The sequence below is a fragment of the Notolabrus celidotus genome, chromosome 6 (genome assembly GCF_009762535.1).
Source record: "Notolabrus celidotus isolate fNotCel1 chromosome 6, fNotCel1.pri, whole genome shotgun sequence".
NCBI classification, from domain to species: Eukaryota; Metazoa; Chordata; class Actinopteri; order Labriformes; family Labridae; genus Notolabrus; species Notolabrus celidotus.
In genome coordinates this window covers 32,798,786-32,824,936 of record NC_048277.1, presented here as the reverse complement: position 1 = coordinate 32,824,936, position 26,151 = coordinate 32,798,786, and the positions used below count along the sequence as shown (strand labels likewise).

Here is a 26,151-nt window from a genome sequence, read left to right as displayed (position 1 = left end):
TTTGTTTTATTTCCAGAATGAATACCTTGTAAAAGAACTCAGTAAAAAGGAGAGAGAGATGGAACTTCACAAGACTCAATTTCATGTCAAATGTAAGTCCATCCCTGAATTCAAACCTCATGCAAACATTATTAAAACTGAGGTTTCCTGCAAACTTTGCCTTCCTGGCAATGCTTTAAATATTGGCCAATATTCTGCAGAGTTCATTGTCATTGTAGTGCTGTTTAACCTCCTGTGCATCACTCTCATTATTTTCTTTCTGTGCATTAACTTTCAGTGGATGAGCTGTCAAAAGTTAAAAAAGACCTGGAGGCAGCGCTCACAGATGTCCTCCGAGCATTGAGGATTAATCAAGAGAACATTTCATCTGGTGCTGCGATCAATATTCCAAGTCTTGAAATGTTGGCTAATGTGAGTGTCTCCCACGCACCCAATGTGATGTTAGACTCAGATGTTTTTTGTTATTACTACTAACAGGTTTATTTCAGCCCAGTGTCTGTAAGCCTTCCTCTCAGTGTTTAACATTTCACAGTCTGTTTAACTAACCAGGAGAGGTGCCTGGCTGAGATCACAGAGCAGCTCTGGTGTTTGTAAACTTTGGTCTCAGTTTTTAAATATTTTTAAATCTTTTAAACCAGCAGTCACTAAAAATGTTGGATTTGCATCAGTAGAAAGCCAGCAGCTGCAAAATAGAGCAGCTGCAATGGAAACGTGCAGTGTCACTGTTCTTTTAAAGTGCATGTTTAACTCAGATTGTTCAAACAGAGTTAGAACCTTTTGATGAAGAGTGGCGTAAGCTGCCTTTATGAAATCAGAAACAGATGATACATTGCTTTCTGTAACGCCATCAGTTCTTGTTCAAAGCAGTAATTACCTTGCAGAGCTTAGAGTTGATTGTCTACAGACCCTTTTACATCACCTGTTGGAGGTGGAACTGCAGTCCCTCAAGTGTCCACTTGAGGCTGGCTGCAGAAACAACAGAGACAACATACACACCTATTACAAAAAAGCTGACCTTTACAGCAGAAATACAGCCTGCTCAAAAAACTGAATAGCTCTTTTCTCTATCAGGTAAACTTTTTTATAACTCACTAACTCTGCAGATATTAAGATTATGAGTTTTGCATAGTTAGAGGCTTGCCTGACTTTACTGACAGGCGGGAACACTGTAGCTGTTAGCAAGGATGCTAAAGCCCCACCTCAACTCCACCTTTTTGCCCAAGCGGCAACCTCCGGCCTTGAGAATTGAAGCCAATGCGGAAGTGTTAAGAAGTGCAGTTCATTGAGTGTCCACTTGAGGCTGGCTCTGGAAGTACTGGAAGCCACATACACGCCAATTCTAAAAAGACGATCTTTACAGCAGAAATAAAGCCTGCCATCGGGACATAAAGATCATTTTAGTGATCCAGTATAACCAGTATAACAGAAAGTGTCTCTAAATCTAACTACCAACCCCAACTTTGAAGTAAATGTAGTAAGTAACTAGAGCATTGATAGAAATGTAGTGGAGTCAAAAGTATGATATTTGTCTTTCAAATGTAGTAAAGTACCCCCAAAAAATAATACTCAAGTAAAGTACAGATACTCAAAAACTGTACTTAAGTACAGTACTCAAGTAAATTTACTTTGTTACTGTCCACCACTGGTAATAACTGATCCTTCCCATACATCACTTTTTGTCTCTCTGTGCCACATGCTTCTTGATTTTCCTCAAGAGTGACACCACCTTTCTGTTGCACCTCTTGGAGTTCAGCCAACTGCTGGGCTGATAATAACAAGCACCTCGTAGGTATTTTAATGGTGTTTGTAAGTTGAGGAGGTAGACGGTTTGTCACATAGCAACTTTAAAAACAACAAATACTACGAACAAGATAAAAAGCAGAGCATTACCAAACTGTGGGTTGATCCTGCTGTGCATGTGTTGGACGTTGGAAATAACCTTTGAGTGAAACTGGAGGCAGATGAGGTTAATTTATGTTTGGCTTTAATATCATACTTCGGGCCATGGAGGAAGTGACAGCAAGTTACATGTGCAGGCCACATTACATTTGAAATGTACTGTCAGCAGTGAGAGTTTGGAAAACAAAGTGTTTTAATGCATAAGGAGGGTAAGAGCATGATAAATCTAGTGAGTAACGTGGACTGGATGCACTGGCTGACAAGCAAAGCTTTTATCAGGTTTTAATTTATCATCCAGTGTTTTTGGTGAACGCTGTAATGACAGTTTGACTGAGCTTTCCCTCCCTGTTACAGGTTATAGATGTCAACAGCATGAGTGGGCAGCCTGAGTCAGCTCTGCACTTGAAGTCTCAGATACATCAGCTGGTGGGGAGGAATGAAGAACTGAGGCAGGAACTGAAATCTGCTCGAGAGGAAGCCACCAGCAGCTTCACTCAGCTGGCCACAGCCAAAGAGAAGGTGCGTCATGGTGGTGTTGTGTCAAAGTTTAGAGACAATGTGAATGTTAAAAAACAAAATCAAAGTTCTTATTCTCATCCTGATTTATTAGCTTTCTTTCTTCCCCTCATCTGGGCTGAATCCCCTCTGAAGACTAGTTTCTGTGACCTGTGATTTGTCAAATCACTCTAATTCAACCATCAGTTCCAGCTTAGTTATTCAAGGACAACTGCAAATGCTAACTGCTTCTCATCAGACATGATTAGCCATTTACAAGAAAGTTTATAGAGCACAGTCTGATATGTTCTGGTCGTTTCATGGTACTAACAATGATGGGAACATTTCTATAAGCGGTCCGGTTCCTCTGTTTCTAATTCTGTGTGCTTGTGGTTTATAAAACAAGCAGAGAAAGGGAAACTGTGTCAGCTTGAGAGCAAATATTAAGTACAGATGTATCCACCAAAAAAAATAGAGACTGTAGTTTTCGGAGAACAGCTGGCAAATGTTTTTTTTTGGTTGGTGTATTTGTTTGATTTGTCCATGTTTCTGAAATCAGAAAAGTCCCGTTTTTATAAAAGCTTCAGAACACCTCATTATTCATGCTCAATTTATCTTCTCTGTTCATTTGTTCTTAATTATGCTTTTGTTTTGTTTATTGAGTTGTTAGGGAGTGTTACAAAATTAATTATAATTTTTAAGTGTTTGTTTGAATTTTGTTTTTCTTGAAAAATTAAAATGGCCTAATGATAATAACAATAATAATAATAATAGTAATTATAATAATAATAATAATAATAATAATAATAATAATACTAGTTATAATATCATAGTAATATAATAATAACAATAATTATAATAATTGTTATAATATATTACTAGTATAATGATAATAATACTAATTACATTGAAATTAATAGTTATAATATAATACACATTTTATAATAATGATAATAATAATCGATATATTACATTACTAATGGAATAATAATACAAATAATAACAATAAAATAGTTATACTATTACTAATGATCATAGTTATATTTATTATACTATATTATAATAATGATGATAATAATTGTTATAATATATTACTAATATAATATGATAATAATAATCAATTGATAGTTATGATATGATACTAATGTTATAATAATTTTAATAATACAATTAATACTTATAATATAATAATAGTAATAATAATTGTTATAATACATTACTAATATAGTAATAATAATAATAATAATAATAATAATAATAATAGTTATAATATGATACTAATATTATAATAATGATAGTAATAATAATTGTTATAATATATTACTAATATAGTAATAATAATAATAATAATAATAATAACAATTGTTATAATATAATACTAATGTTATAATAATGATAGTAATAATAATTGTTATAATATATTACTAATATAACAATAACTCTTATAAAATTAATAGTTAGAATTTATTACTAATGTTATAATAATGATAATAATAATAATTGTTATAATAGCTGTTAGCTAGGAGGCTCAAAGCCTGGATCTTTACGTCACAAATCAAAGCTTTGAGATTAACAGGAGCCCTTTCTGCTAATGTCTCATGTTTAAGTTACCTGCTGATGTGAAATGGATAGTAAAACATTTCAGAAGTATTAGTTCTGAGTCATTTTGAATATTTATTTTACAGCTAGATATCTGTTGTTTGCTTAATGGGACTCCTGTTATTGAAATCCACTTTTTCAAGCTCCATTTCTATAGGCTTCTAGTAATTCCTTTTTTTCTTTGCTTGTCAGGTGAGCCAGCTGGAAGGTGAGTTGGACCTGTTGAGGAAGTCAGGCAGCGGTGGAGTCGTCTTCCGACCTCTGACCCTCCCAGAGGGCTTGGAGCCGAGCAGCACAGAGGTCATCAGCTCTCTGAATGAGTACTGTGTCCGACTTCTTCAGGTCAGTGTCTCTGTCGTCTGAAGACCAGGGCTGAAGGAAAAACAAATCCCTTATCACACTTTGATTTCACAGGAGCTCAAAAACAAGGAGGAACAAATCAAGAAAGCGGTAGGAACGCTGGAGGAATACAAAGAGAAGTTTTCTGTCACGAGCCACCAGCAAGGACTCCTCTATAAGGAATACATCAGGTCGGTTACAGAGCAAGGTTGTTTTTAGTTTGGAGCCATGCATAATCTAAAACCGATTTTGTTTTGTGTCTTTATTCTCAGTGAGAAAGCAGAGTGGCAGAAGATGAAAGAGACATTAACAGAAAGAAACAATAAGCTGGAGGAGCAACAACAGGTGGATGCCGTTAAGATCCAGGAATTCAAAGTGAGTGCCACAAATAAATGTTGATGTTTATGGAACTTCAATGCTGCAAGATGGACTGCGTAAATGTAGCACTTTTACCTGAAGCACTTTACAATAAGCCCCTTCCTTCAACCACACAGACACACACACACACACACACACAGACACACAGACACACACAGACACACAGACACACACACAGACACACAGACACACACAGACACACAGACACACACACCAGTGCCGTGGCATGGTTTGATTTTCAGAACCAGTGATGTGTAGCTAGCTAAACCACTAAATAAATCTCAGTAAGAACTCCCGTTGTTCCGTGTCAGTGAAACATCCTCTGTGTCATTAAATGTAGAGCACACGCATGAGGGGAGCAGACTTCACACTCAGTCAAGCAGTTTGAAATTTCATTGGGATCCTTGAGTCGATTAAACACAGAAGTCTCACAGCCAGAAGGACCTGGTGTGTAATCATGATGTCTGCACATATTTTGTGAGAGCCAACATCTGCCCCTGATTTTTGAAAATGAATGAGACATTAGAAAAGAGCACTAAAATGACAATGTAATCCATTCCTGTCCTTTTCCCATCTCCTGTTGAGTGTTGAGAACTCAAAAAGATGATCTTTGCAGCATTAATAAACATGTTTACAGCCTGGTTAAAAAAAACTGCTTGGGTCTACATAGCTAATTTCTCTACGCAACAGCTAAGAAGGTATTAAGATTTCAAGTTTTGCCCAAGTAAGGACATGACTGACTTGATTGACAGGCAGCAACACATAGCTGTTGGCTAGGAGGCTCAAACCCGGCCTCTTTACCTCACACAAAGCTTTGTTGAGTTCAGCATTTCCAATATGCCCCCCGCCGATGATTGACTTCAAAACAGCGCTCAGGAACACATGGGTGACATCACGGAGTACTACGTCCATTATTTATACAGTCTATGGTTTCTACCCTGAAAAGTTTCATTCAATGTTTTCCATTCTTTCCTTTTCTACCAGGAGCTGCTCCAAACCCTCCAGAAACACCCGGAGGAGATCAAGAGGCAGTTTAGCGAAGCTTTGCGCACGCTGACCGTCCTGAAGGTCAACGAGAAGAAACTGACGAGGCGCTACGTTACCCTCCAGGAGCAAGAACAGCACCTGCGCAAAGAGAACGGCAAGCTGAGGGACGACAGCTGCCAAATGCAGGCCTCCGTCACCCAGAGGATAGGCTACCTGCAGAGATTCAAGGTAGAGAAACAGAGATGTCATGATTAATGTTACAGTAGTAACATTCTGGAGCAGTAAAGGGGTTAAGCCAGGGGCGTCAAACTCATTTCAGTTCAGGGGCCACATACAGCCCGAGTTGATCTGAAGTGGGCCGGACCAGTAAAATCACAACATAATAACCTATAAATATTGAAAACTCCAAATTTTTCCCTTTGTTTAAGTGCAAAAAGGTACAAGAACATTCTGAAAATGTTCACATTTAATGAACTATCTTTGAACAAAAACAGCTGTTGTATTTTTCTCCATGATGAGTCTCATATTGGGGCCGAATATTTTACTCTTTAAGCCCTGAAACCTGCTGCGAACACACCAAGCACACAGGTTACCCATTCACCTGACACACAGAGTGTAATGTTTACCGCAAAAGAACAGAGAGATTATAATAATAAAGAAGGTAAAGTTGATTATTTTGGACCCCTCAGCTCCAGCATGAACAGTTTGCTTGTAGTGTTAGTGTTCACGGAGCGCATCTGTAATGCATGCATGTATGGAAAGCACACGTACAATATGTGGCTCTTTTCGAAGATTGTGGATCCACCGTTCCTACTGTGACAACTTTACATATATGTAAACTTTAGTGCTAATTGGATCATCTTATAGTGCTCTAAAAAGTCTTTATGAATCTCAACCGGATTAAGCAAACAGCAAGTCATCTATTTTCTCACTTTGAGAAAATACAGCTCTCTGATAGTATGCGACCCCCAGAGGACAGATTTGAAATAGTAATTACTTTTATTAAAAAATTGCAGTTAATGTCTTCTCTGTAATTTTTTCACTTTACAAATTTGTTTTGCGTACCGGATTTGAACCTCTGGCGGGCCGGTTATGGCCCACGGGCCACATGTTTGACACCCCTGGGTTAAGCAGTGTATATTCAAAAATTATGCGTAAAAGAAAGTCTGGTGCTTCTTATTACTGGAATAATTTGATTGTGAAAACAGCTGGTATGCCACTTTGATTTTATGCTCCTCTGGATGGTGGATTAAGTGATAGAGAGCATTTTTTCCAAAGTAAAATATGAAGCAGCAGTATGAAACAACAAGAAAAAGATGTACCAGGGAGTATAACGTTTCATCTTTGTGGCCGACTGATCTCTATCCCATTCTAGTTTGTTTTAAAGTAAAAGACTCCTGCTGAATATTCTCATAAAGCTAGTATGGCCTCTTGAGGATTCTTGAATTCTGCTTTGTCAAAAGGACATGGCTGCATACAAGATTGCAGCACTGCAGAAGGCCCTGGATGACAGCGTGTCCTCATCAGACCTGGAGAAGGCCAACAAACAGTACACAGAGCTGACAGTCAAATACAGGGACATGCTGCAGAGAGACAGCCGCCTCATTCAGAGAACGACTAACCTGGAACATCTAGAGGTATGAAAACACATCAGCTATACAAACACTTCATCATTAATCCTGTTATATTTGGTTCTTCAAAGCTACCAACCACACCTTTATTTTCCTCTTACAGAACGAGAATGGTTCTCTTCAGGAGCAAATCTCAGCCTTGAATAAAGAACTGGAGATCACGAAGGAGAAACTGAATACTTTAGAGCAAGCGTGGGACACCGTCAGTGCACATGGTGAGCAAAGGCTGAAGCAGAAACAGCTGCTTTCATGCTTTTTCAAAGCCACCTGACTTCAATGATAAAATAGGCTATTTTTACCTTTCAGGTTAAGGGGATTTCTCACATACTGCTGCCTAAAAAGTTTCTTTGTGTTATAATCCTTCACATACTTTATGGTTTATAAAATAGGATTTATTTCATAGCAGTATGCTCCTTTGAAGCACCCTATAGGTAGAGACACCAATCCATCTGTCCTTTTTTATCCACTTATCTCGGGCCAAGTTGCAGTTGCAGCAGGCTAAGCAAATTGGCAAGTTGTTGGATTCATTGGCTGTATGGGTTATATAATCCCCTCTTGTGCATTTTGGGTCTACCCCGGGGTCTTCATCTAATCAGATGTGCTCAGAAAACCTGAGCGAGGTGCCCAGGAGGCATTCTTATCAGATGCATGAACAACCTCAACTGACTCCTTTCCTTATGAAAGAGTAGCTGCTCTACTCTGGGCTCCCTCAGGATCCCCCAGCCAGCTCTATGTCTAAGTCTGAGCTCAGCCACCCTTCAGAGGAAACTCATTTGGTCTGCTTGTATCTATGATCTGATTGTTCTGGTCACTATCCAAAGCTCATGGTTCTAGGTGAGGGCAGTAACGTACATTGAGAGCTTTGCCTTCAGGCTCAGCTCCCTCTTCACTACATCTGTCTGGTCACAGTACTGCTGATGCTGCACAAACATGTCTGTCAGCCTCATGATCCATTTTACCCTCACTCATGAACAAGACCCTGAGATACTTGAACTCCTTCACTCAGGGTAAGAACTCAGAGTAAACCAGAAACAAGGAAAGGAAACTTTTGGTGCCTATTTTAATTTTTACCCCAATGTGTTGACATAAACAGCCCATGTTTAACAATCCTGGGATTGCTCTTAAAGTAACTTGCAAGCTGAAGACATGGCCACCAGTGTTATCAAACTTTTGTAATAAAGGCGGTTTAGTTATGTTCGCTTTTCTGTTCACGCCCCCTTTGATTTAAATGTGGCCATGTGTTAGGGTCACTTATCATCACAAGCACTTCTGCAAACAACAAAACAATGAGGCATGATTTAACTCTGCTGCTAATCTTGAATTAAAATCCTTCTCTTTGCATCAATGTTTTAATCTCACACTCTATTTCTCCCTTCATATCAGGATGTGAAAACAGCATGGATAAGGCGGACAAGGCCTTGGCCAACAACGAGATGGTATCAGCTGCCAGGCGCATCACAACTCTGGAGATGAAGGAGCTGAATGAGAGGCAGAGAGCTGAGCACGCTCACAGAATGTACGAACAAATGAAGAACTCCCTCCGGCAGGTGGAGGACCGGAACTCAGAACTGGAGTCCAAGTTTGCAGAGGTATGAAGCCAAGAGAAAAAAAACGAGGAGGAGGAGGTGTTTCTTTGAGGCAGCTGAGACGTGTTGCTTGGGGCTCTGGTAGTTGTTTGTCTAATCAATGTGCCAGGTGTAGAGGTTAATGGATCGCTTGGCAGGAAAGCAGTCTTAAAAGTAAGGAGGTATTACATTAGCAGAGTTTTTATGTTTACAGTGTGGATTGGGATTTCTTAGTTTTATTGTTGCATCATAGTTTCCCTCTCTATTTCAACATTTACCTAAAAGCAACAAACAAGAACTCAGCTTTTTGAAACCATCTCTGCACCGTCCTTTCTATTTGTCCCTGGGGTCTCGTATCCAAAGACTCTCTTTCAGCCCTTGTACCTGTGTTTTCACTCAGTTGACCAAGATGAACGTGGAGGCCCAGAGGACGGAGAGGGAGCTCAGAGACGAGCTGGCAGACAGCATCAGTAAAGCTGTGAGTGATGCTGACAGAGGCAGGATCAGAGAGCTGGAGCGGGCCGAGGCTGAGCTCCGCACCGAGGTTTCTAAGTACGTGAAATCCGTGAATGACTTCTTGAAGTTAATGATGTGTAGGATTTATTTCAAAGACATGGAAGTGTCATTGAAGTTAAAAACCCTCCCCATGCCCCTGCACTGATGCTTATTTTGTTAGTCACGAAGACATTTAGGACTCTTACTGTAGACATTAAAAGATGTGTTTTTGTGTTCTGTGCTCAGGCTTCAAGAAGTGTCTGATGTGGCCATGATGCAGGCGACTGCTCTACAGGCCAGGCAGCAGTCCAAAGAGAAGGAAGTTGAAGCTTTGAGGAGGCAAATACTGGACTTACAGGTAATAGGGGGTTGTTTTTAAAAACATTATTACAAATCATTTAACAGTTAATCATTCACTTTTCCTCTTCTGTTCATTAATCAATCAATCAATCAATCAATCAATCAATTAATCAATCAGACTTTTTTTGTTTTCATACAATGACATTGTAACACAAAGTGCTGTACATAAAAACAACTTAGAAATAAAAAAAAGAATAAAAAGACAAAAAAAAGACTACCCATCCCCCACAATCCTACGGTTAAGAACATGATATATGCAACAATAATGATAATAAAAATAAAATAAATAAATAAATAAAATATAAATAAAAAAATAAGTTGAGGGAAGGCTCCCATGATATCCCAATGAGGAAGCATTGAAGGTAAAATAAGATGTAAAAACTCAATACAGGAAATTAAACTCACCATTTTTTTTCTGTTTTTTTTGTAATGTGCTTCATGATTTCATATGCAAAAAAAATGCTATAAAAAACCTCACCAAAATAAAATACATTTCTAAGATAATAAAACACTGAAATATTATTAAACAATTAAAATAAAATAAGATGCTATAATTAAAAAATAAGATAAATAAACACATAAATAAAATAGAATAAAAGTGACTCAATTTTGATCTAGATAATAAATTAAATAAATAAATAAAGTAAGTAAGGTGAAATAAAACTGTTATAAGAATGAAACTCAGTTGAAAGCGAGACTAAAAAGGTAGGTCTTGAGTTTGTGTTTAAAAATGTTGATGCTCTGTGCAGCCCTCAGATCGTCAGGTAGGGTGTTCCACAGGCCTCACCTTGAGTCTTTATTCTAGTTTTTGGTACCATTAAAAGTCCACTACCTGAAGACCTGAGGGCTCTCACTGGCTCATATTATAAAAGCAAATCTGATAAATAAGAAGGAGCAAGACCATTAAGAGATTTAAAAAACAATAGAATAATCTTAAAATCTCTTCTAAAAGATACTGGAAGCCAATGCAGAGCCTCTAAAATTGGTGTAATGTGGGCTCTCTTTCTGGTCTTTGTCAGCATTCCAGAAGCTGAGTTTTGGAGCAGCTGAAGCTGAGATATGTTCTCTTTGGGAAGACCAGAAAGAGGAGCGTTACAATAGTCAATTCTGCAGTTGATAAAAGCCTGAGCTAGTGTCTCTGCATCGGCTTGAGAAAGAAACTGACGCACTTTGGCAATGTTGCTCTTTAATTCATCAGTTTATGTAAGGATGACGAGTGTTCCTTATTCCTCTCAGTAATGATCAGCCTTTCAATATTTGTTGTACTTCAGAAATAGTGAAACTAACTCTGGTTGTTTAGCGGTAAGTTACATGCATGGATAAGTACGGTTTAATTATTGTAAGCATGTTTTCCTCATATTTTGATCTCTCTCAGTCCCAGTCAGATGAAAAGTCCCTGATTGCAAAGCTCCACCAGCACGTCGTGGCTCTGCAGGTCAGTGAATCTTCTGCTTTGTCCAAACTGGAGGCTGCCACCTCTCGCATCCAACATCTAGAGGCCTACAAGCTCCGTGCCGAGCAGCGGCTGGATGCCAGCGAGTCCGCCCTGTTCCTCGCACGCCAGGAGGGCAGGAATCGCTCCAAGCACCTTCGGCAGACAATCCAGTCTCTACGGAGGCAGTTCGCGGGAGCGCTACCTCTGCCCCAGCAGGAAAAGTTCTCTGTGATGATGGTCAGCCTCCTGGAGGACAAGGCGCAGGCTCAGGAGGAGAGGAAGAAGGCAGTGGAGGAGAGGAGGAGGGCAGAAGGCAGGGCGGAAGAACTGGAACTGAGACTGCGAGGACTAGAGGAGCTCATATCGACACTGAAGGATGTGAAAGGGGCTCAGAAGGTTGTTATTGTTTTCTCAGAAGTAACTTTTAAAAACAGTAGAAACACTGCTTTAGTTTTGTAATCTCATTTATTTGCCAGATGTCATATCATCACTTATAAACTGCAACCTTTCTACACCTTCAAACAGGTCACTGAGTGGCACAAGAAGATGGAGGAGGCACACCTGCTGGAGCTGAGGAAAGGCAGAGAGCTGGTGGTCCAAAAAGAGGAGATCAGGTACCTGAAGAACCTGGTGGAGGAGCAGGAGAGAACCATCCGCTCACTGGAAGAGGAGAGTGTGCAGCATAATGTGGTGAGAGAAAGAGAAAGTGTGCTAGCTTAGAAATGAATAAAGAAAAACTTGATGATACAACAGAACAAGGGAGAGAGAAGCTTTGGATAACTCTTAACATTTTGAGTTCATCCCTTGTTATGAAATGTGAAAGTGCAGAAGCTTTTCTGTTGAATTCAAAATGACATCCATGGTAATTCCTCTCTTTATTATGACAAGCTTCAAGATGAACGCCAGCTTGTATGGGAGCAACGAGAAGTGGAGCTGGAGCGCCAAGTGGATCAGTATGAAAAGCACCAGAACGAGATCCTAAGCAGTGCTGAAAAGGTAAACTGTCATTAGAAACCATTCATTCATTCATGAAAAAACTAAGAGCCAGCAAATCAAACTTTTCAGAAAAAGAAAGAAACAGTTTTTTGTTTTTCAGTTTGAGGATGGTACAGGATCCCTGCCAGACCCGAGTCTTCCTGTGGCTCACCAGCTGGAGTTTGCTCTGGGAAAAATCAGAGAACACGTCCGCACCATCGTGGACACACAGGCTGCCTGCAAAAACCTGGATGAGGTACAGTTTTATGTCGCTCTTCAAATGCTCACTATCCTTATCCATCAATAACAGAACACAATATTCAGATTCCAATCCCTCCATATGTAGAAGTTGAAAGAGAAAGAAGCAGCTCTGTGGAAGGCAGAACAGAACATCGTGTCCAGGGACAAAGTGATCAACGAGCTGCGTCTTCGGCTCCCTGCGGCTGCCGACAGAGAGCGACTGATGGCTGACGTTTCCAGACACGAAGACGCCCACTCAGACTACCAGCCCGCCCTGAAGCTGGCTCACCAGACAATTAAAGACCTTCAGGGTCGACTCGACAAAAAGGAGGAGGGTGTGAAGAAATACCAAAACCAGTTGGCTCAGGCCAGACAGGTATGCTGATGCAAGGAAAAACACAATGATTGGTTTATGTTGCTTTTTAAGGGAGATGAGCATGTTTGTTTATTTACATTAATCAGGCAACAGTTGTTTTGGCTGTTTGACTTAAAGCTGCTGTTGGTAGTCCTGGAATAAACATCAGTTCAGGGAGAGATTTCGAATGTCAACACTACCCCTCCACACCAGATTTCACTCTCACTACATCCCCCTCTCTCTGCTCCTGTAAGCCCCGCCCACAAACAGATCGTAGTAGACGCTCAATCAGGACAATGTAGGAGGACTAATCAGGAGAGGGGCTCTGATTGGTTGGAGCGATTGGAATTATAGATTGCTGGATACAGAGGAATTGGAAAATACAGAGATATTACCATGATCTCAATACACCTCATTTATTGGTGACTGTTGATGAGTGTTATGACTTTTTTGTGAAACACAGCACAACATAAGGATTGTTTTTTTTTTCCCCAATCCTTTATTTAAGGTTTATAATTAGATAGAAGCTGAAATTAAGTATTTACTAGCACTCTCCAAAGACATATTCACATTATCAAGTCATGGTAATCGACTGCCTTGATCGCCTCTTGTATTAAATAAAAACAGAGATTAGAAATAAAGGATAAAGCTTGTAGGAGATAGACTTCTTAAATGTGACCTCTGGCAGCCTGGGTCAAAGGTCGTTCTGGTAAATTTTAGGAACATCTGGAGAGACTCGAGCATGAAGATCAGGATTCAGTCATCAAAAGTCAACAACACTTGGAAGCCGGTTTAGCTCAGTCAGTCAGTAGAGCAGGCTAAAGGGCAAAGTGATTGCATTCTCCTCCCGTTCTTGTGACATCTCAGACACATTCAGAGGGAACATCAAAGCCCATTTGGACTATTTTGATCAGTCAAAGGTTGCATCACTTTGGGATGGACGTAGTGTCTCACAACAACTGGATGAATTAGTTTAAACTGATTTATCTTTATTTGTATCTGTCCCAGAGAAACGAAGCCTTACAAATGATTACTGTTTATTCTTCCTCTCTCATGCTCTGCAGAACACGGTGCATTTCTCTGAATGTCTTCTAGAGTTAATTCATGTCTCTGATTTATGTTGGTATGAAGTGTTTTTTCTGTTTAGTCAACTTATGCTGTTTTTTATCTGTTAGATCTGTTTCATTTTTCAAGTCGCATCAATACACCGACTTGTCTCCTTTCCCGACCACCACTAATGGATGTGTCTGACTTGATGCCAGAGGTGGGACTTCTTTTTTTTGATCGTCTAAAATAGGTTTTATTTCATTCTTCAGGATCAAGAGGGTATGATCAAGAGACACCAGGAGGAGCTGAGAACACTGCATCAGAAGTTGGACTTGCACACAGACACCTCATTGGACACCTTTAAGCAGACAGCAATGGTATGCATGCTTCAATAGCTCTCTCCCGCTCTCTCTGAACTGTCTTCTTTTTGGCAGTTTGAACAAAGACACACATCCAAATACTTGCAGGTGTAATGTTTTCATATGTTGTATACGCCCTGCCCCTGTCTTTCATCCAGAGTTTGCTGAAGAAGCCCACTTTCAAAGTGCCAACCTCCAAGCACCTGGAGCGTCTGGCAGAGTTGGAGCAGGCCGTGTCCGATCAGGACATCTCGCTCTCCTCCGTCACAGAGAAGCTGAACCGGACCACAGTACAGCTGGAGCGACAGAGGAGCGCCATGGAGTCACAGGCTAAGAAATACACAGAGGAGACGTCAAAGTGATTAAACCTTTATTAGAACAGATTCCTTAACGTTTGTTTTTCTGGAGCTGACCCAGTGGTCCCCTGGAAAGAGTCAAAATCCAATCATGTTCCTTTATTTTAGTTGTTAATGTAGATTACATAGAATTAATGCAAATATTATCATGAACTAACTTAAAGTCTTTTGACGTTTTATTTGTTTATACATCTGCTGCTCTGAATCTAACCAATTATAATGTATTTATTAACCCTTAGCTCCTATAAGGCTCGGTGTTAGCATCCTTAAAACAAAGAGAGCATGAAACAGGCTGAGAACTGATTTTATCTGATCATTGTTGCCCTTCTTACTTTGATTCACACAGCTAGTAATTATAATAATAATGACTTAAAATACAGGTTACAAAGCACTTTGACAGATAAACAAATCACAAACTCAGTCGGCAATAAAAAGAACACAAACAACAAGGCCTGACAGCACAGACGATACAAAGATATATTCAAAATGAAGCTCAACAAAGAAGAAAAAAGATAAAAAAAAAACTGTAAAAAAAAAGTTAAAAGCATTAAAAAACAATGAAAGAAAATAAAAGAAGTAGAAGAAATCAATCAAATAGGTTGAAGCAATAAAAAGTCTTATCATTTCAAATGTTAAAACCAGTGTATGGTACTGACTTTATCCTTTCATGAACTTGTCCTCACATCACCTCTGGATAGGACAGCATCATCTTCCTGTTATAGGGCCAATCCAACCATTTCTTTCAGCCTCAATAAAGCAAACAAAAGGTTCTTGTGCTCTAATGAAAAGGGTAAAGAGTCAGCGAAAAAAGCCTTCCCATTACGCCCTCATCAGGATATTTATGCTCTACTGATAAGTTACATAACCTACCACACAGCCATTAATGACCACCACAACCCAAACAGCATTGCCTCTTTTAACAGATTCACGCGCTGTTAATTCAATTTCTCAGTTCTGACAATGCTGATACTATTTACCCTAGCACATGGGCCCTGATACACCCGTAAACAAGGAGATGAATGGGAAGCGCGAGCAAGTACATCTGGACTTCTCACGTAAGCACCAATTATCAACGGTGTTTGGTCAAGTTAAGCCCACAGGAAGGCTGAACGGCTGAATCTAGTCTCCTAGAATCACCCCGTCAGCTCTTACCACCCATCATACCCACACGCAGAGCTCCTTTGTGCTGTCGTGTTTTCAAGTAGATCAAATATTTCAAGGGTGCCACAGTGTGTCATAACAAAAGGAATACTCTGGAATACTCTTATCTTTGTTTCGGACCCCAATTGGCATTATTTCCCCTCATTCAGATCCTCTAAATCCTTTTCACTGTAACTTCTCACACATCCTTTACCATCTTTTGCTAACTCTGTCCACACACGTCCACATCTCCCAGTAATGAGAGTTTAACCCTCTACATCCCACTTCTTTTGGGAAAACCCTCATTTTTCATCCTTTCTGTTCCCCCTCTGCAGCCAAATCTGCATACCTAAGCTTTTTCCTTTCATTTGCTTCCTCCAATGACCCCTCTCAGGGAACCCTCACTTCTATAAAACACACTATCCGCTGACTCACAGACCATAAAACCATGTCAGGCCTCAAGTTAGAGCAAACTATATACCTCCCAAATCTACCTTCATCCTCCCATCATTAGCACTCTTCAAACAGCTCACCTCGAAACCTATGAAACTACGCTCTCCTGTGGGCTCACACGGCACCATCAGTGGGTCAGGGCTCGTTCATTTATACTTACAGTTGGATGCTTTCAAAACGAAGCTTACTAATCTATAGGTTCCTGATAAGTGACCTACCTCACCTTTAATCCCAGATTAAGTGTGAAGTGTTAAATGTACAGACCTAACGCAACTGTAAGCAATTTGTTAATGGGGATCTCAGCCAGGATTACACCCAATGTGTGAAAAGCCATATATAATGTACAGGTCAGGGGGTGCAGGTCAATGCCAGTGCCAGTGCCAGGGGTACTTTTACTCCCAATGCAAAGCTTGAGGATTAAATTCCCCAAACTGAAACACAAACACACAACACAACAGGATTTATACAGTTATCTAAGTGTCCGTATTATTTCCTATTCGTAGCATTTGGTCTTATAGTTTCAACAGTGTTGCATGAACTTGAAAAGAACGAGTGGATACTGTCTGACAGAGTGGAATAAGTTGATTTCGACGTCTCTAAAGCCACTCAGGGGGTAATTAAAGGAAACCGGATGTAATGGGGTTAGACGTTTAATAAAAAAGAAGCTCCAGCAAAGCTGATTGTGAAGGGCTTTGCAGAGTTCAATAGTTCACTGGGGCATGGTAATGAACCCAACGACCTGCATGTTTAAACAGACTTTCAAATCTGAATTCCTTTAAACTCTGTTACTAAACTATATGACAGCCTCTGACAGGACGAGTTGAATCAATTCTCCTCCAAAACTGAATATGATGAGGGACATATTTTGTAGTAAATCATCCAAAATAGAACTTTCCTGTCGAGCTGTTGTCCAATATGTGTCAGAGCAAATGAACAAATAGCCTTTAATGTTTTCTGTTGAAGAAAGTTCAGTCTATTTGTCAAAAGATCTCCACAATTAAGATAAAACAACACATGCACAAATATTTCCCACTTTAGTAAAAGTATTGTTTCACATATTGTCAGAATAACCTAAAAAAAAACATGAGAAGTTGCCCATTTTAGCTTTATTAGTATTATGTAACACCTTAAATTAATATTTGAGCAAATTTAAAACCTGCATTTAGTTGTTACTAAGTATAAATTTAAAATCATGTAATTACTCTGCAATAGAAAATCTGTTCTCAAATCTGACAAGGAGGTACCCTCCCACCCCTCTGCTTGCTCCCCTGCCATCATACCTACCTGATGTCCAGTTAACTACCTCTCAGTACAACTCACACGGTTAGTGCCATGATGAATAAAGTATACTACAGATGATCCATGAACACAAATCTCAAGACAAAAGTATGCCTGTTTATATTGTTATGTAGAACACAACAACTTTAATATTTTATAGTGTGTATTTTAATATAGTGTACTTTGAAAATAATGTTTATTTATGTTATGAATTTGTGAAAATTATATTTATTTTGTCAGTCTTTTATAACAGGGGTTCCCAAACTTTTCAACCCCCAAAATATAGGTGCCAAAGACTTGCGACCCTCGCTGTCCCTCAAAGTTATTTAATGTGGCTTCATTTAGCTGGTTTGCAGACAATTAGCCTACCTATATGAGCATGTGGCTGTGTTTCCTGTGCTGTTATGAGTTAACGTACTGCTACTGATGCTTTTGATAACCCTGAACTTAATTTTGTCTTTATTTTTTACTATAATGGGTAAAATGTACTATTTATAGGTAATAATTTAAAAAAAAAACTTTCTGGAAGACATCTCATGACCCCCCATTTGTGTCTGGTGACCCCCCAGGGGGTCCCGACCCACACTTTGGGAACCCCTGTTTTATAATATAGTATAATCATAATTTATAAAGCTGACACAGGGAGAAACACACACTTATTCCAGTGTTGCTGTACTGTCATGTACCTGTGCAGAAAAATCTTATTCTATTCTAATCTATTCCGTTTTGTACTGCTCTATTCTACTTTATTCTATTATATTCTACTGTCACCCCCTCAATTCTATTTTATTCTGATCTGTGCTGTTCTATTTATCATGTTCTACGCTATTCTCTTCTTCTCTGTTCGATTCCATTACAAAACATTCTATTCTGTTTTATTCCATTAAATGTTAGTTTAATACCATTCCATTCTGTCCAGTTCTATTCTGTTGTTCTCCCTTCCATTCTATTCTATTCTATCAGGTTCCGCTATTTCCATTCCATCCTTTTCCATTCCATCCTTTGTTATAGTAGTTTATTCAACTCTTACATTCTGTTCCATGTAATACCATGCCATACTTCTCCATTCTTCTCCAGTCAGTTGCACTCTATTCCTTTTCTTTTCTTTTCTTTTCTTTTCTTTTCTTTTCTTTTCTTTTCTTTTCTTTTCTTTTCTTTTCTATTGAATTAATTCTGTTCTGTTGCTTTTCTTTTCTTTTCTATTCTGTTCTGTTACAATCTATTCTATACCACTCTACTCAATTAATTATGTTTCTCTGCTATGATTCTTCTATTCTGTTCTGACCTGTGCTATTATCTGCTATTGTTTAACTGTCCTCTTTTTATTCTACTTAAGTCTTAACCAGAATAACCAACAGAGCATATTCGTTGCAGGCTCGAGGAGCATCATGCTGCCCAGGTGAAAGCTCTGAATGGGGAGAGCGAGGATCAGAGGAGTCAGATGGCTCAGATGGAGAAGGAGATGAACTTCCTGCAGACTGAGCTGGCGGCCCAGAAGGAGGCCAACGTGCGCTCTCCCAGCAACACCATGAAGAACCTTGTGGAACGGCTGAAAGCGCAGCTCACACAGAAAGAGAGGCAGCTTAAGGTTGAACTTTTAAGTCAAATGTGGTTTTACTGTGATTTCGGTCTAGTGTCATCCTGGGGGAATTAAGTTATGTTGCCTGTTGCTGACATGCTTCCCCTGAATGATGAAGTTTTACAGCGTTTGAGCTGTGCAGCTATTGAGAGCGATTGATCAATATGTGTTCCAGAATTTCTAATAATCTCCTGTCCATGCAGATGATACAGTAGCTGCTAATCAAGTGTATGCCAAGAGAATAGGATAGAGAGAGCAGAAGGAATGGATGATGGTGCATTTACTGCAAAATGAGCCTTAAACACAGTTTCTCACCTAATCTGTCATTGATATCAAATCCATGATGTTCTCAGGCTCTGAGCAAGGCTCTGCTGGAGCTGCGGTCAGAGATGACGTCGGCCGCGGAGCAGCAGGTCATCGCCAACGCTGCACAAAAGGAGGAGAGTCTCAACGTGCAGGTGTTGGTTGATAGACACACTAAAGACTTAAAGGTACATCTTTCTCTGTCATACGTAAATACTTCATTCTTTTGCATGTTTTATTCCAGCGCCGTCATTTATCAATAACTGTTCTGGGACATCAGAAAAAGCTGAAAGATAGTTGTGTTTTCCATAAGCTAAGAGCATTCCCTAAACTAGTAAACAACATAAATATGATTTAATCAGACTTACCAAACTCTAAACATCACTTTTGGAAACCTCACTTTGCCAGACATTTATTTTTCACAAAGAGAATAACAAAATAATTTAAATACTAACAGATTGCTATAGTTAGAGATTTGAGTTTGTATAAAATTTTTCAGCTCATTATGTTTCATGGGAAGAAATTTTTGGTGTAGTAAACAAGTGTTTATTATAACATCAAAGGGCAGAGGTCTCCAGTTTGTCAGTAAATCCAACTAAATGACCATAACTACCAATACGTTGGTCATCAATATTTCCCTCTTCCCTTTGACACTGCACTTGATGAGATTATTTTCAGCTGCAGTCTGTTGCGCATCTGGTGCACAAGTAAATATTTATAACAGCAGGAGGGTAAAAGACATGTAAGTAATATCCCTAAATGTACCTTTTAAATTGGAAAAACTCCTCTCCTCTTAAGGTGTGGTTGCAAGAACTTAATGAAGAACTTCAAACTGCAAAAGACTCCGTCAAAGCAACCAGAGGCCGAGAGAGCGGCCTGAAAGAAGAGGTGGACAGCCTGAACCACGAGCTCCAGAGGACCCAGAAAGCCCTGAGACGCCTGCAGGCTGACAAAGAGGAGAATGAGCACGAGATGCAGGAGCTCAGACAGCAGATTAAGAGACTCAGCAACGCTTTACAAGTAAGTGTGCACTACCGAGTCCATTCCGTCTTTCAACTGTGTTCATCCTAAACCGGACTCACTTGGGACCCTCTGGTTCTTCATTGGCAAATAGATGGCATACACATTTCATACTCACACATGCATTCAGCTCACTGAGTGTGTGTAGATAGAGTCCATCGAGTATGTCGTGAAGTGGAAGCTCCAGTGAGAGTCATACACAGATGCTTGTTTACAGAAAGGAAGAAGGTAAATCATGGACTGTTGCACCTCAACATCAATTAAGTTAGCAACAGGAAAACAGTGACATGTTACTTTTGTTCTTCAAAATAAAAGCACTTCCTGTCCACATCGGAAATATAACTAACTATCTTGAATGACTCCCATAAGTTTTGAGCACTGCATCCATAATTCTTGGCAATTACTCAAATAAGTTATCAACAAAGTCCTCTGGAATAGCAAAGAAAGCAGTCTTACAGGACTCCCAGAGTTCATCAGGATTCTTAGGTTTCATCTTCCAAACCTCCTCCTTCATCTTACCCCAGACATGCTCAATAATGTTCATGTCTGGTGAATGTGCAGGCTAATCCTGGAGCACCTTGACCTTCTTTGCTTTCAGGAACTTGAATGTGGAAGCTGAAGTTTGAGAAGGAGCACCATCCTGCTGCAGAAATTGCCCTCTCTTGTGGTTTGGAATGTAATGGGCAGCAAGAATGTCTTGATATTTCAGACTGTTGATGTTGCCATCCACTCTGCAGATCTCTCACACACCCCCATACTGGATGTAGCCCCAAACCATGATTTTTCCTCCACCAAACTTGACTGTTTCTGGGTGAATCTTGGGTCCATGCGGGTTCCAACAGGTCTTCTGCAGTATTTGCGGCGATCAGGATGCAGTTCAATGGATGATTCATCAGAAAAATCCACCTTCTGCCACTTTTCCACTATATCCTTATGTGACAAGACTTTTGTCAAGCAGTGTAGTATAGTGTGCCCTGTTTAGAACCTTACATTGTAACAAGCCATGTCTAGCACAAATGGATGAGGAAAGAACGACAACCAGACTCTTAACATGGGGGGAGGGGGAGACTGAGGAGTTGTCAATGAGGATGGAGAGGTTGTTTGTTTTTGAAAGGGTGGATTTGGTGCCAATGAGAAGAAGAATAAGGCTACGTTCCAACCTGCTTGTGTCTACAGGCAAGATGTGAACACCTAACGGTACATGGCTTCATGACCTGCCAAGAACCTCTGCTGTTGAAATCAAAGCAGAGAAAGCTCCACATCTAGCCCCCAGGGGAAAACAGTTCAGAGGAGCCAAAACTGGAGCATGTTTAAAAGCAAGTACAAGTAATTGATTTGTAGGGAAGCGTGACGCTTGATAAATCTCAAGCTGCTTGTTGTTGCTCAGGTTTTTACATAAGCTTACGAGCGATAAAGTCAATGACAGCCCCATGACACACTCCAACACCATCAGTAAAACATCATGTTGTTTATTTGCTGTTTTTGTGGACTGAATGTGTCTTTCATCTTTCAGGATGCAACATGCTGTGCTCCCATTTGTTGCAGTTGACGTGCTCTACATTGCGTGTTGACTTTAACGAGGAATGAAATGTCCTCAGAAAGTTGGGTGCTGTGTAAATCTCTTTCTGCGTATTTGCTGATTAGAATCAACCAGAAGCAGATGGGAGAGGGCTTACCATCGAGAATCTGCAGAAGAAGATACGGAGGCTGGAGTCTGACCTGGAGAAGAGAGCAGAGAAAAAAATCATGAAAGATGATTATGGAAAGGTTGGGACATAAAAGAGGTATTTACTACACTTCCATAATTATCCTTCCATGCATGCTCAATAGATGTTTGTTTTTTGTGTCTGACAGACCAAAGATGAAATAGTGCGCTGGGAAGAGGGGAAGAAATGGCAGACCAAGATGGAGAAGCTGAAGAATTCGCTGAAGGAGAAGGAACGAGAGAGTGAAGCCCTGTCCAAGCAGCTCAGCACGCTCAAAGACCTTTATGCTCGGTAAGATGAAGCATCACACTGAACTGTTGACTCAGCAGTCTCTGATCAATGTTTCATGATGGAACAACTTAGGGGAATTTCTGCTGACAGCATGAGTGGCAAATTTCAAAATATAGCAGAATATGTATATTTTTTAAATACACATGAAACACATTGTCCAACACTGGTAAGATTATTTCACTCTACTCTAATAAAATAATGCTGATAATTATAAAAACCACAATGAAAAATAGGGTTGTAATAGTACCTTTGCTTTTTTTATGAGATGATTATTGTAAGAAAATCAAAATATTTTAAATATTTCAAAATGTTATTTGACCCAAAAAAATATAGCTTTTATTGACCAAACGCAAAGAAAGAATATAATCAGGTTCAGGTTCAGGTTCAGGTTCAGGTTCAGGTTACTTATTTGTACCCGTAGGTAAACTTGTTTTGCAGCCAGTGAGATGTTAGGTCAATTCAGAATTACAAGATAGATGTCAGACAGAACAAACTACTTAATGTGCAAAACAAACAAAAATATCCTAAAACTAATCTAACACTAAAAATGGTAAAATAAATAGACATGATAAAATGATAAAAGTGCTAAAGGTTCCATTTAAAACGCATATCAGAAAACAGTCAACCAATAAAAACGATAGAATCACGTGAATGAATAAGACAATCTGGGCTCAAGTCTTAAAATTGGAGGTTGACTCTGTGTGAGAAAATAAATGATAAATGCTATTGCTTGTTCAGCTCAGTAATAGCAGCAGGAACAAAGCTTTTCTTGTGACGCTGTGTCCTGCACCTTGGGACTAATTTCTGTTGTCCTAAATTTTCCATGAAAAAATGACAGAAATAATAATGTTTTTTATTTTTTTGAACGTTTTTATTAGACTCAGCCAACATCACAAAACAACAATGCAGCCATCAGACTCAGAGACAAAACAGATATAAACAAGATTTTTGAAAACACCTAGTCCATAGTCAGGAAGTAAAGATATGAATAAATAGATAGTACACAATTAAAAATAAGTGAATACAAACATACAAAATAATAATAATATTAAGATTGTAATAATTAACACAAAATAAAAAAATATTAATAATAGGAATAATAACAACAATATAAATAATTGTATAAATAGTAATTAGGACAATAATAATAATAACAACAACAACAATAACAACAATAATAACAAAAAGAAATCCTCACAGTAAACTTCAAAGAAAATAATAGTAATTCTGTATACCCCAGATCAGCCCATCAGAGAATTAGCCAAAAAGAAATGAAGCAACAGGCGCCCACCTTATCTGGAAAAGATCAGTTTTTAACTGTAATCTTGCAGTTATACTTTCCATATAAAAAATGTCATTCAACTTGTTCTTCCAATGTGTGACTGTGGGGGGCTGTGGCCCTAACCAGGAGATTGTGATGATTTTCTTTGCAACTAAAAGCAGGACCCTCAGCAAAGCTGCATGGCCACTGTACTCCTCATCCTCTGGTAATATTCCCAGTAGGAAGCAGGAGGGTTCAAATGGCAGTTCTAAACCCAGACAGTTCTTAATTTCAAGTTGAATACCTTTCCAATATGTTTTTAGTTTTGGACAGTCCCAGAATATGTGTGTATGGTCTCCGACCAGAAATAATGCTTTTTAAAATAAAAAAAGTACGCAGTAATCGTCAATCTAATAATAATAATAATAAGACATTTCATTTAAAGGCGCCTTTCTCGGCACTCAAGGACATCGCACAGATATAAATATATACATACACGAATTTACATTAAAGGAAACAAAATCAAAGTCAAAAATGAAAACAATATAAACTAACAAAGTGGTAAGAAGAAATAGAGTGATTTGTGATTTGTGAATAGTGATTTGAAATGAGGGAGGGGCGAAGACGATTGATGTTACGAAGATGGAAGAAGGCAGTCCGGGTGATGTTATCGATGTGTGATTGAAAGGATAATGTGCTGCCAAGGATGACACCCAGACTCTTAACCTGGGGGGAGGGTGAGACGGAGGAGTTATCAATGGTGAGTGAGAAACTATTGGATTTGGATAGAGTGGATTTGGTGCCAATGAGGAGAACCTCGGTTTTATTGCTGTTTAATGTAAGGAAATTTAGGGTGAACCAGGTTTTTATTTCAGAGATTCAATCAGTGAGGGAGGTGGGTGGGAGAGTGGACGAGGGGTTAGTGGTGAGGTAGAGCTGGGTGTCATCTGCGTAACAGTGGAAGTGAATGTTGAATTTGCGGAAGATATTACCGAGGGGAAGGAGGTAGATGATGAAGAGGAGGGGCCCCAGGACAGAGCCCTGGGGCACCCCTGTAGTGACGGAGGAAGGAGTGGATTTAAAGGACTTGAGCTGAGTGAACTGTGTGCGGCCAGAGAGGTAAGATGTGAACCAGTCTAACGGAGTGTGGGTGATACCAATCTATTTGCTTTATACTCTATTAGACTGAACTCTAATACTGATAATGTTTAAACCAGCTTTAAAATAAATGGCAAGTGATGAAATTTTGGTTTGTGTTGATTTTGGCACCCCATGTGGGCAAAGTGTTACTTCTTTTTCTTGTCAGTGTCTAAATACTGTTTTTAACAACATTTCTTATCCTACAAACCAATCTATTACTTAACAAGAGTTCATGCCATGGAAAACTTCGGAAAGGTCTTGTTTGTTTATCTTACAGCTACCCCCCTGCAGCAATGTCAGACTTTGAAAAGGACTTCATAGAAAATTTTGATTTTAATAAAAAGATTATCTGATTTACTTTTGTAGGTCATATTGAGGAAACAGTATTCATTCAGTCTGTTTCATAACCAGTTCAAATCTCTTCAGAGGAGCCTTAATTTTGAAAATGTGATGCTAAGTACTTTTTCCAAAGCTATTATTTGTCTCATATCTGATACCTCAAGTCTTATGTTTTATCATAGCTGAGGGAGTTCAACCATGATAAAATATAAGACTTCATCCTTGTGGGTTGAAGACACTTATGCTGAAACCCCCAAAATAGAATCTCTGGTTTCAACTTTGTCTACATTCACAGCCATTCATCTAACCCATATCCAATTTGAATCGACCCTCTGCCATTCACGGCCTACCATAGTTTCTTTCATTCTCCCCTGTCACTTTAATAACAGAAAAAAGCTGGTAAAAATGAATGAATGAATAAATTAAATACATAAATCTATCAAAGTGAATTCAAATCTTTATATTTTATGGTGCACTTGTTGCTGTTTTCTGGTCTTACTTTTTTATGAATTAAAAAGTTGTTTCCACTGATGGCAAGCAAAACCAAGAATTGGTTTCAAGGTTTTCTTTCACTTGCTACTGTACATTTATAGAAGTTTCCAGGTGTCCTGTACAAACTTAATGAAAGCCATGAAATTTTAGTCGTTTGTGTTAAAGCAACAGGTAACCCACTTGCTGCTATAAAGAAACAACAGGGGGTGCACTGTAAGAGGTTCACTGTTTTGAAATGTTGTAAATTGGGTATCAGGCAGCTGTGGCTCAGTGGTAGAGTGGGCCGTCTCTCAACTAGAGGGTTGGTGGTTCAGACAGACTAGAAAGGTGTCCATTTACCATAAACAAGACATCAAGGTTCTCTGCTCCAGGCTGATTCTTTACTGTACGGCTTCTTGACCTCAGATCAACAGCCACATGTCTGTCACCTGGTGGCAGCCCTTCTACCTCCTCTCTGTGTTTCCTTCTTTGTGCAGACTGGAGCAGGAGAAGAGCGCGCTGCAGAAAAAGCTGAAGGCTCGAGGTGTGACTGCCGATCAGGTGGTGGGGGTGCGGTCCACGGAAATGGAGAAGGAGGTGGAGGAGCTGAAGAAGAAGAACTCTGAGCTGGAAGCAGAGATCTTAACCATCAAGT

At 39.4% G+C, this 26,151-nt stretch overlaps 1 protein-coding gene across 2 annotated transcripts in view; it reads left to right on the top strand.

Annotated features, from left to right (window-relative positions):
- Positions 1 to 26,151, top strand: part of cep290 (centrosomal protein 290) — a 60,920-nt gene that overhangs the window by 17,917 nt on the left and 16,852 nt on the right. For both annotated transcript variants that reach the window (XM_034686052.1, XM_034686053.1), the window contains exons 17-41: positions 17 to 92; positions 278 to 411; positions 2,254 to 2,418; positions 4,186 to 4,335; positions 4,408 to 4,523; positions 4,605 to 4,707; positions 5,695 to 5,925; positions 7,161 to 7,334; positions 7,432 to 7,543; positions 8,712 to 8,917; positions 9,294 to 9,445; positions 9,635 to 9,746; positions 11,124 to 11,579; positions 11,709 to 11,873; positions 12,072 to 12,179; positions 12,280 to 12,414; positions 12,505 to 12,774; positions 14,070 to 14,177; positions 14,318 to 14,517; positions 18,761 to 18,974; positions 19,319 to 19,456; positions 20,067 to 20,288; positions 21,933 to 22,055; positions 22,143 to 22,285; positions 25,994 to 26,149. In XM_034686052.1, the coding sequence (XP_034541943.1) occupies positions 17 to 92; positions 278 to 411; positions 2,254 to 2,418; positions 4,186 to 4,335; positions 4,408 to 4,523; positions 4,605 to 4,707; positions 5,695 to 5,925; positions 7,161 to 7,334; positions 7,432 to 7,543; positions 8,712 to 8,917; positions 9,294 to 9,445; positions 9,635 to 9,746; positions 11,124 to 11,579; positions 11,709 to 11,873; positions 12,072 to 12,179; positions 12,280 to 12,414; positions 12,505 to 12,774; positions 14,070 to 14,177; positions 14,318 to 14,517; positions 18,761 to 18,974; positions 19,319 to 19,456; positions 20,067 to 20,288; positions 21,933 to 22,055; positions 22,143 to 22,285; positions 25,994 to 26,149 (4,169 nt within the window). The remainder of the gene's footprint in view (positions 1 to 16; positions 93 to 277; positions 412 to 2,253; positions 2,419 to 4,185; positions 4,336 to 4,407; positions 4,524 to 4,604; positions 4,708 to 5,694; positions 5,926 to 7,160; positions 7,335 to 7,431; positions 7,544 to 8,711; positions 8,918 to 9,293; positions 9,446 to 9,634; positions 9,747 to 11,123; positions 11,580 to 11,708; positions 11,874 to 12,071; positions 12,180 to 12,279; positions 12,415 to 12,504; positions 12,775 to 14,069; positions 14,178 to 14,317; positions 14,518 to 18,760; positions 18,975 to 19,318; positions 19,457 to 20,066; positions 20,289 to 21,932; positions 22,056 to 22,142; positions 22,286 to 25,993; positions 26,150 to 26,151) is intronic.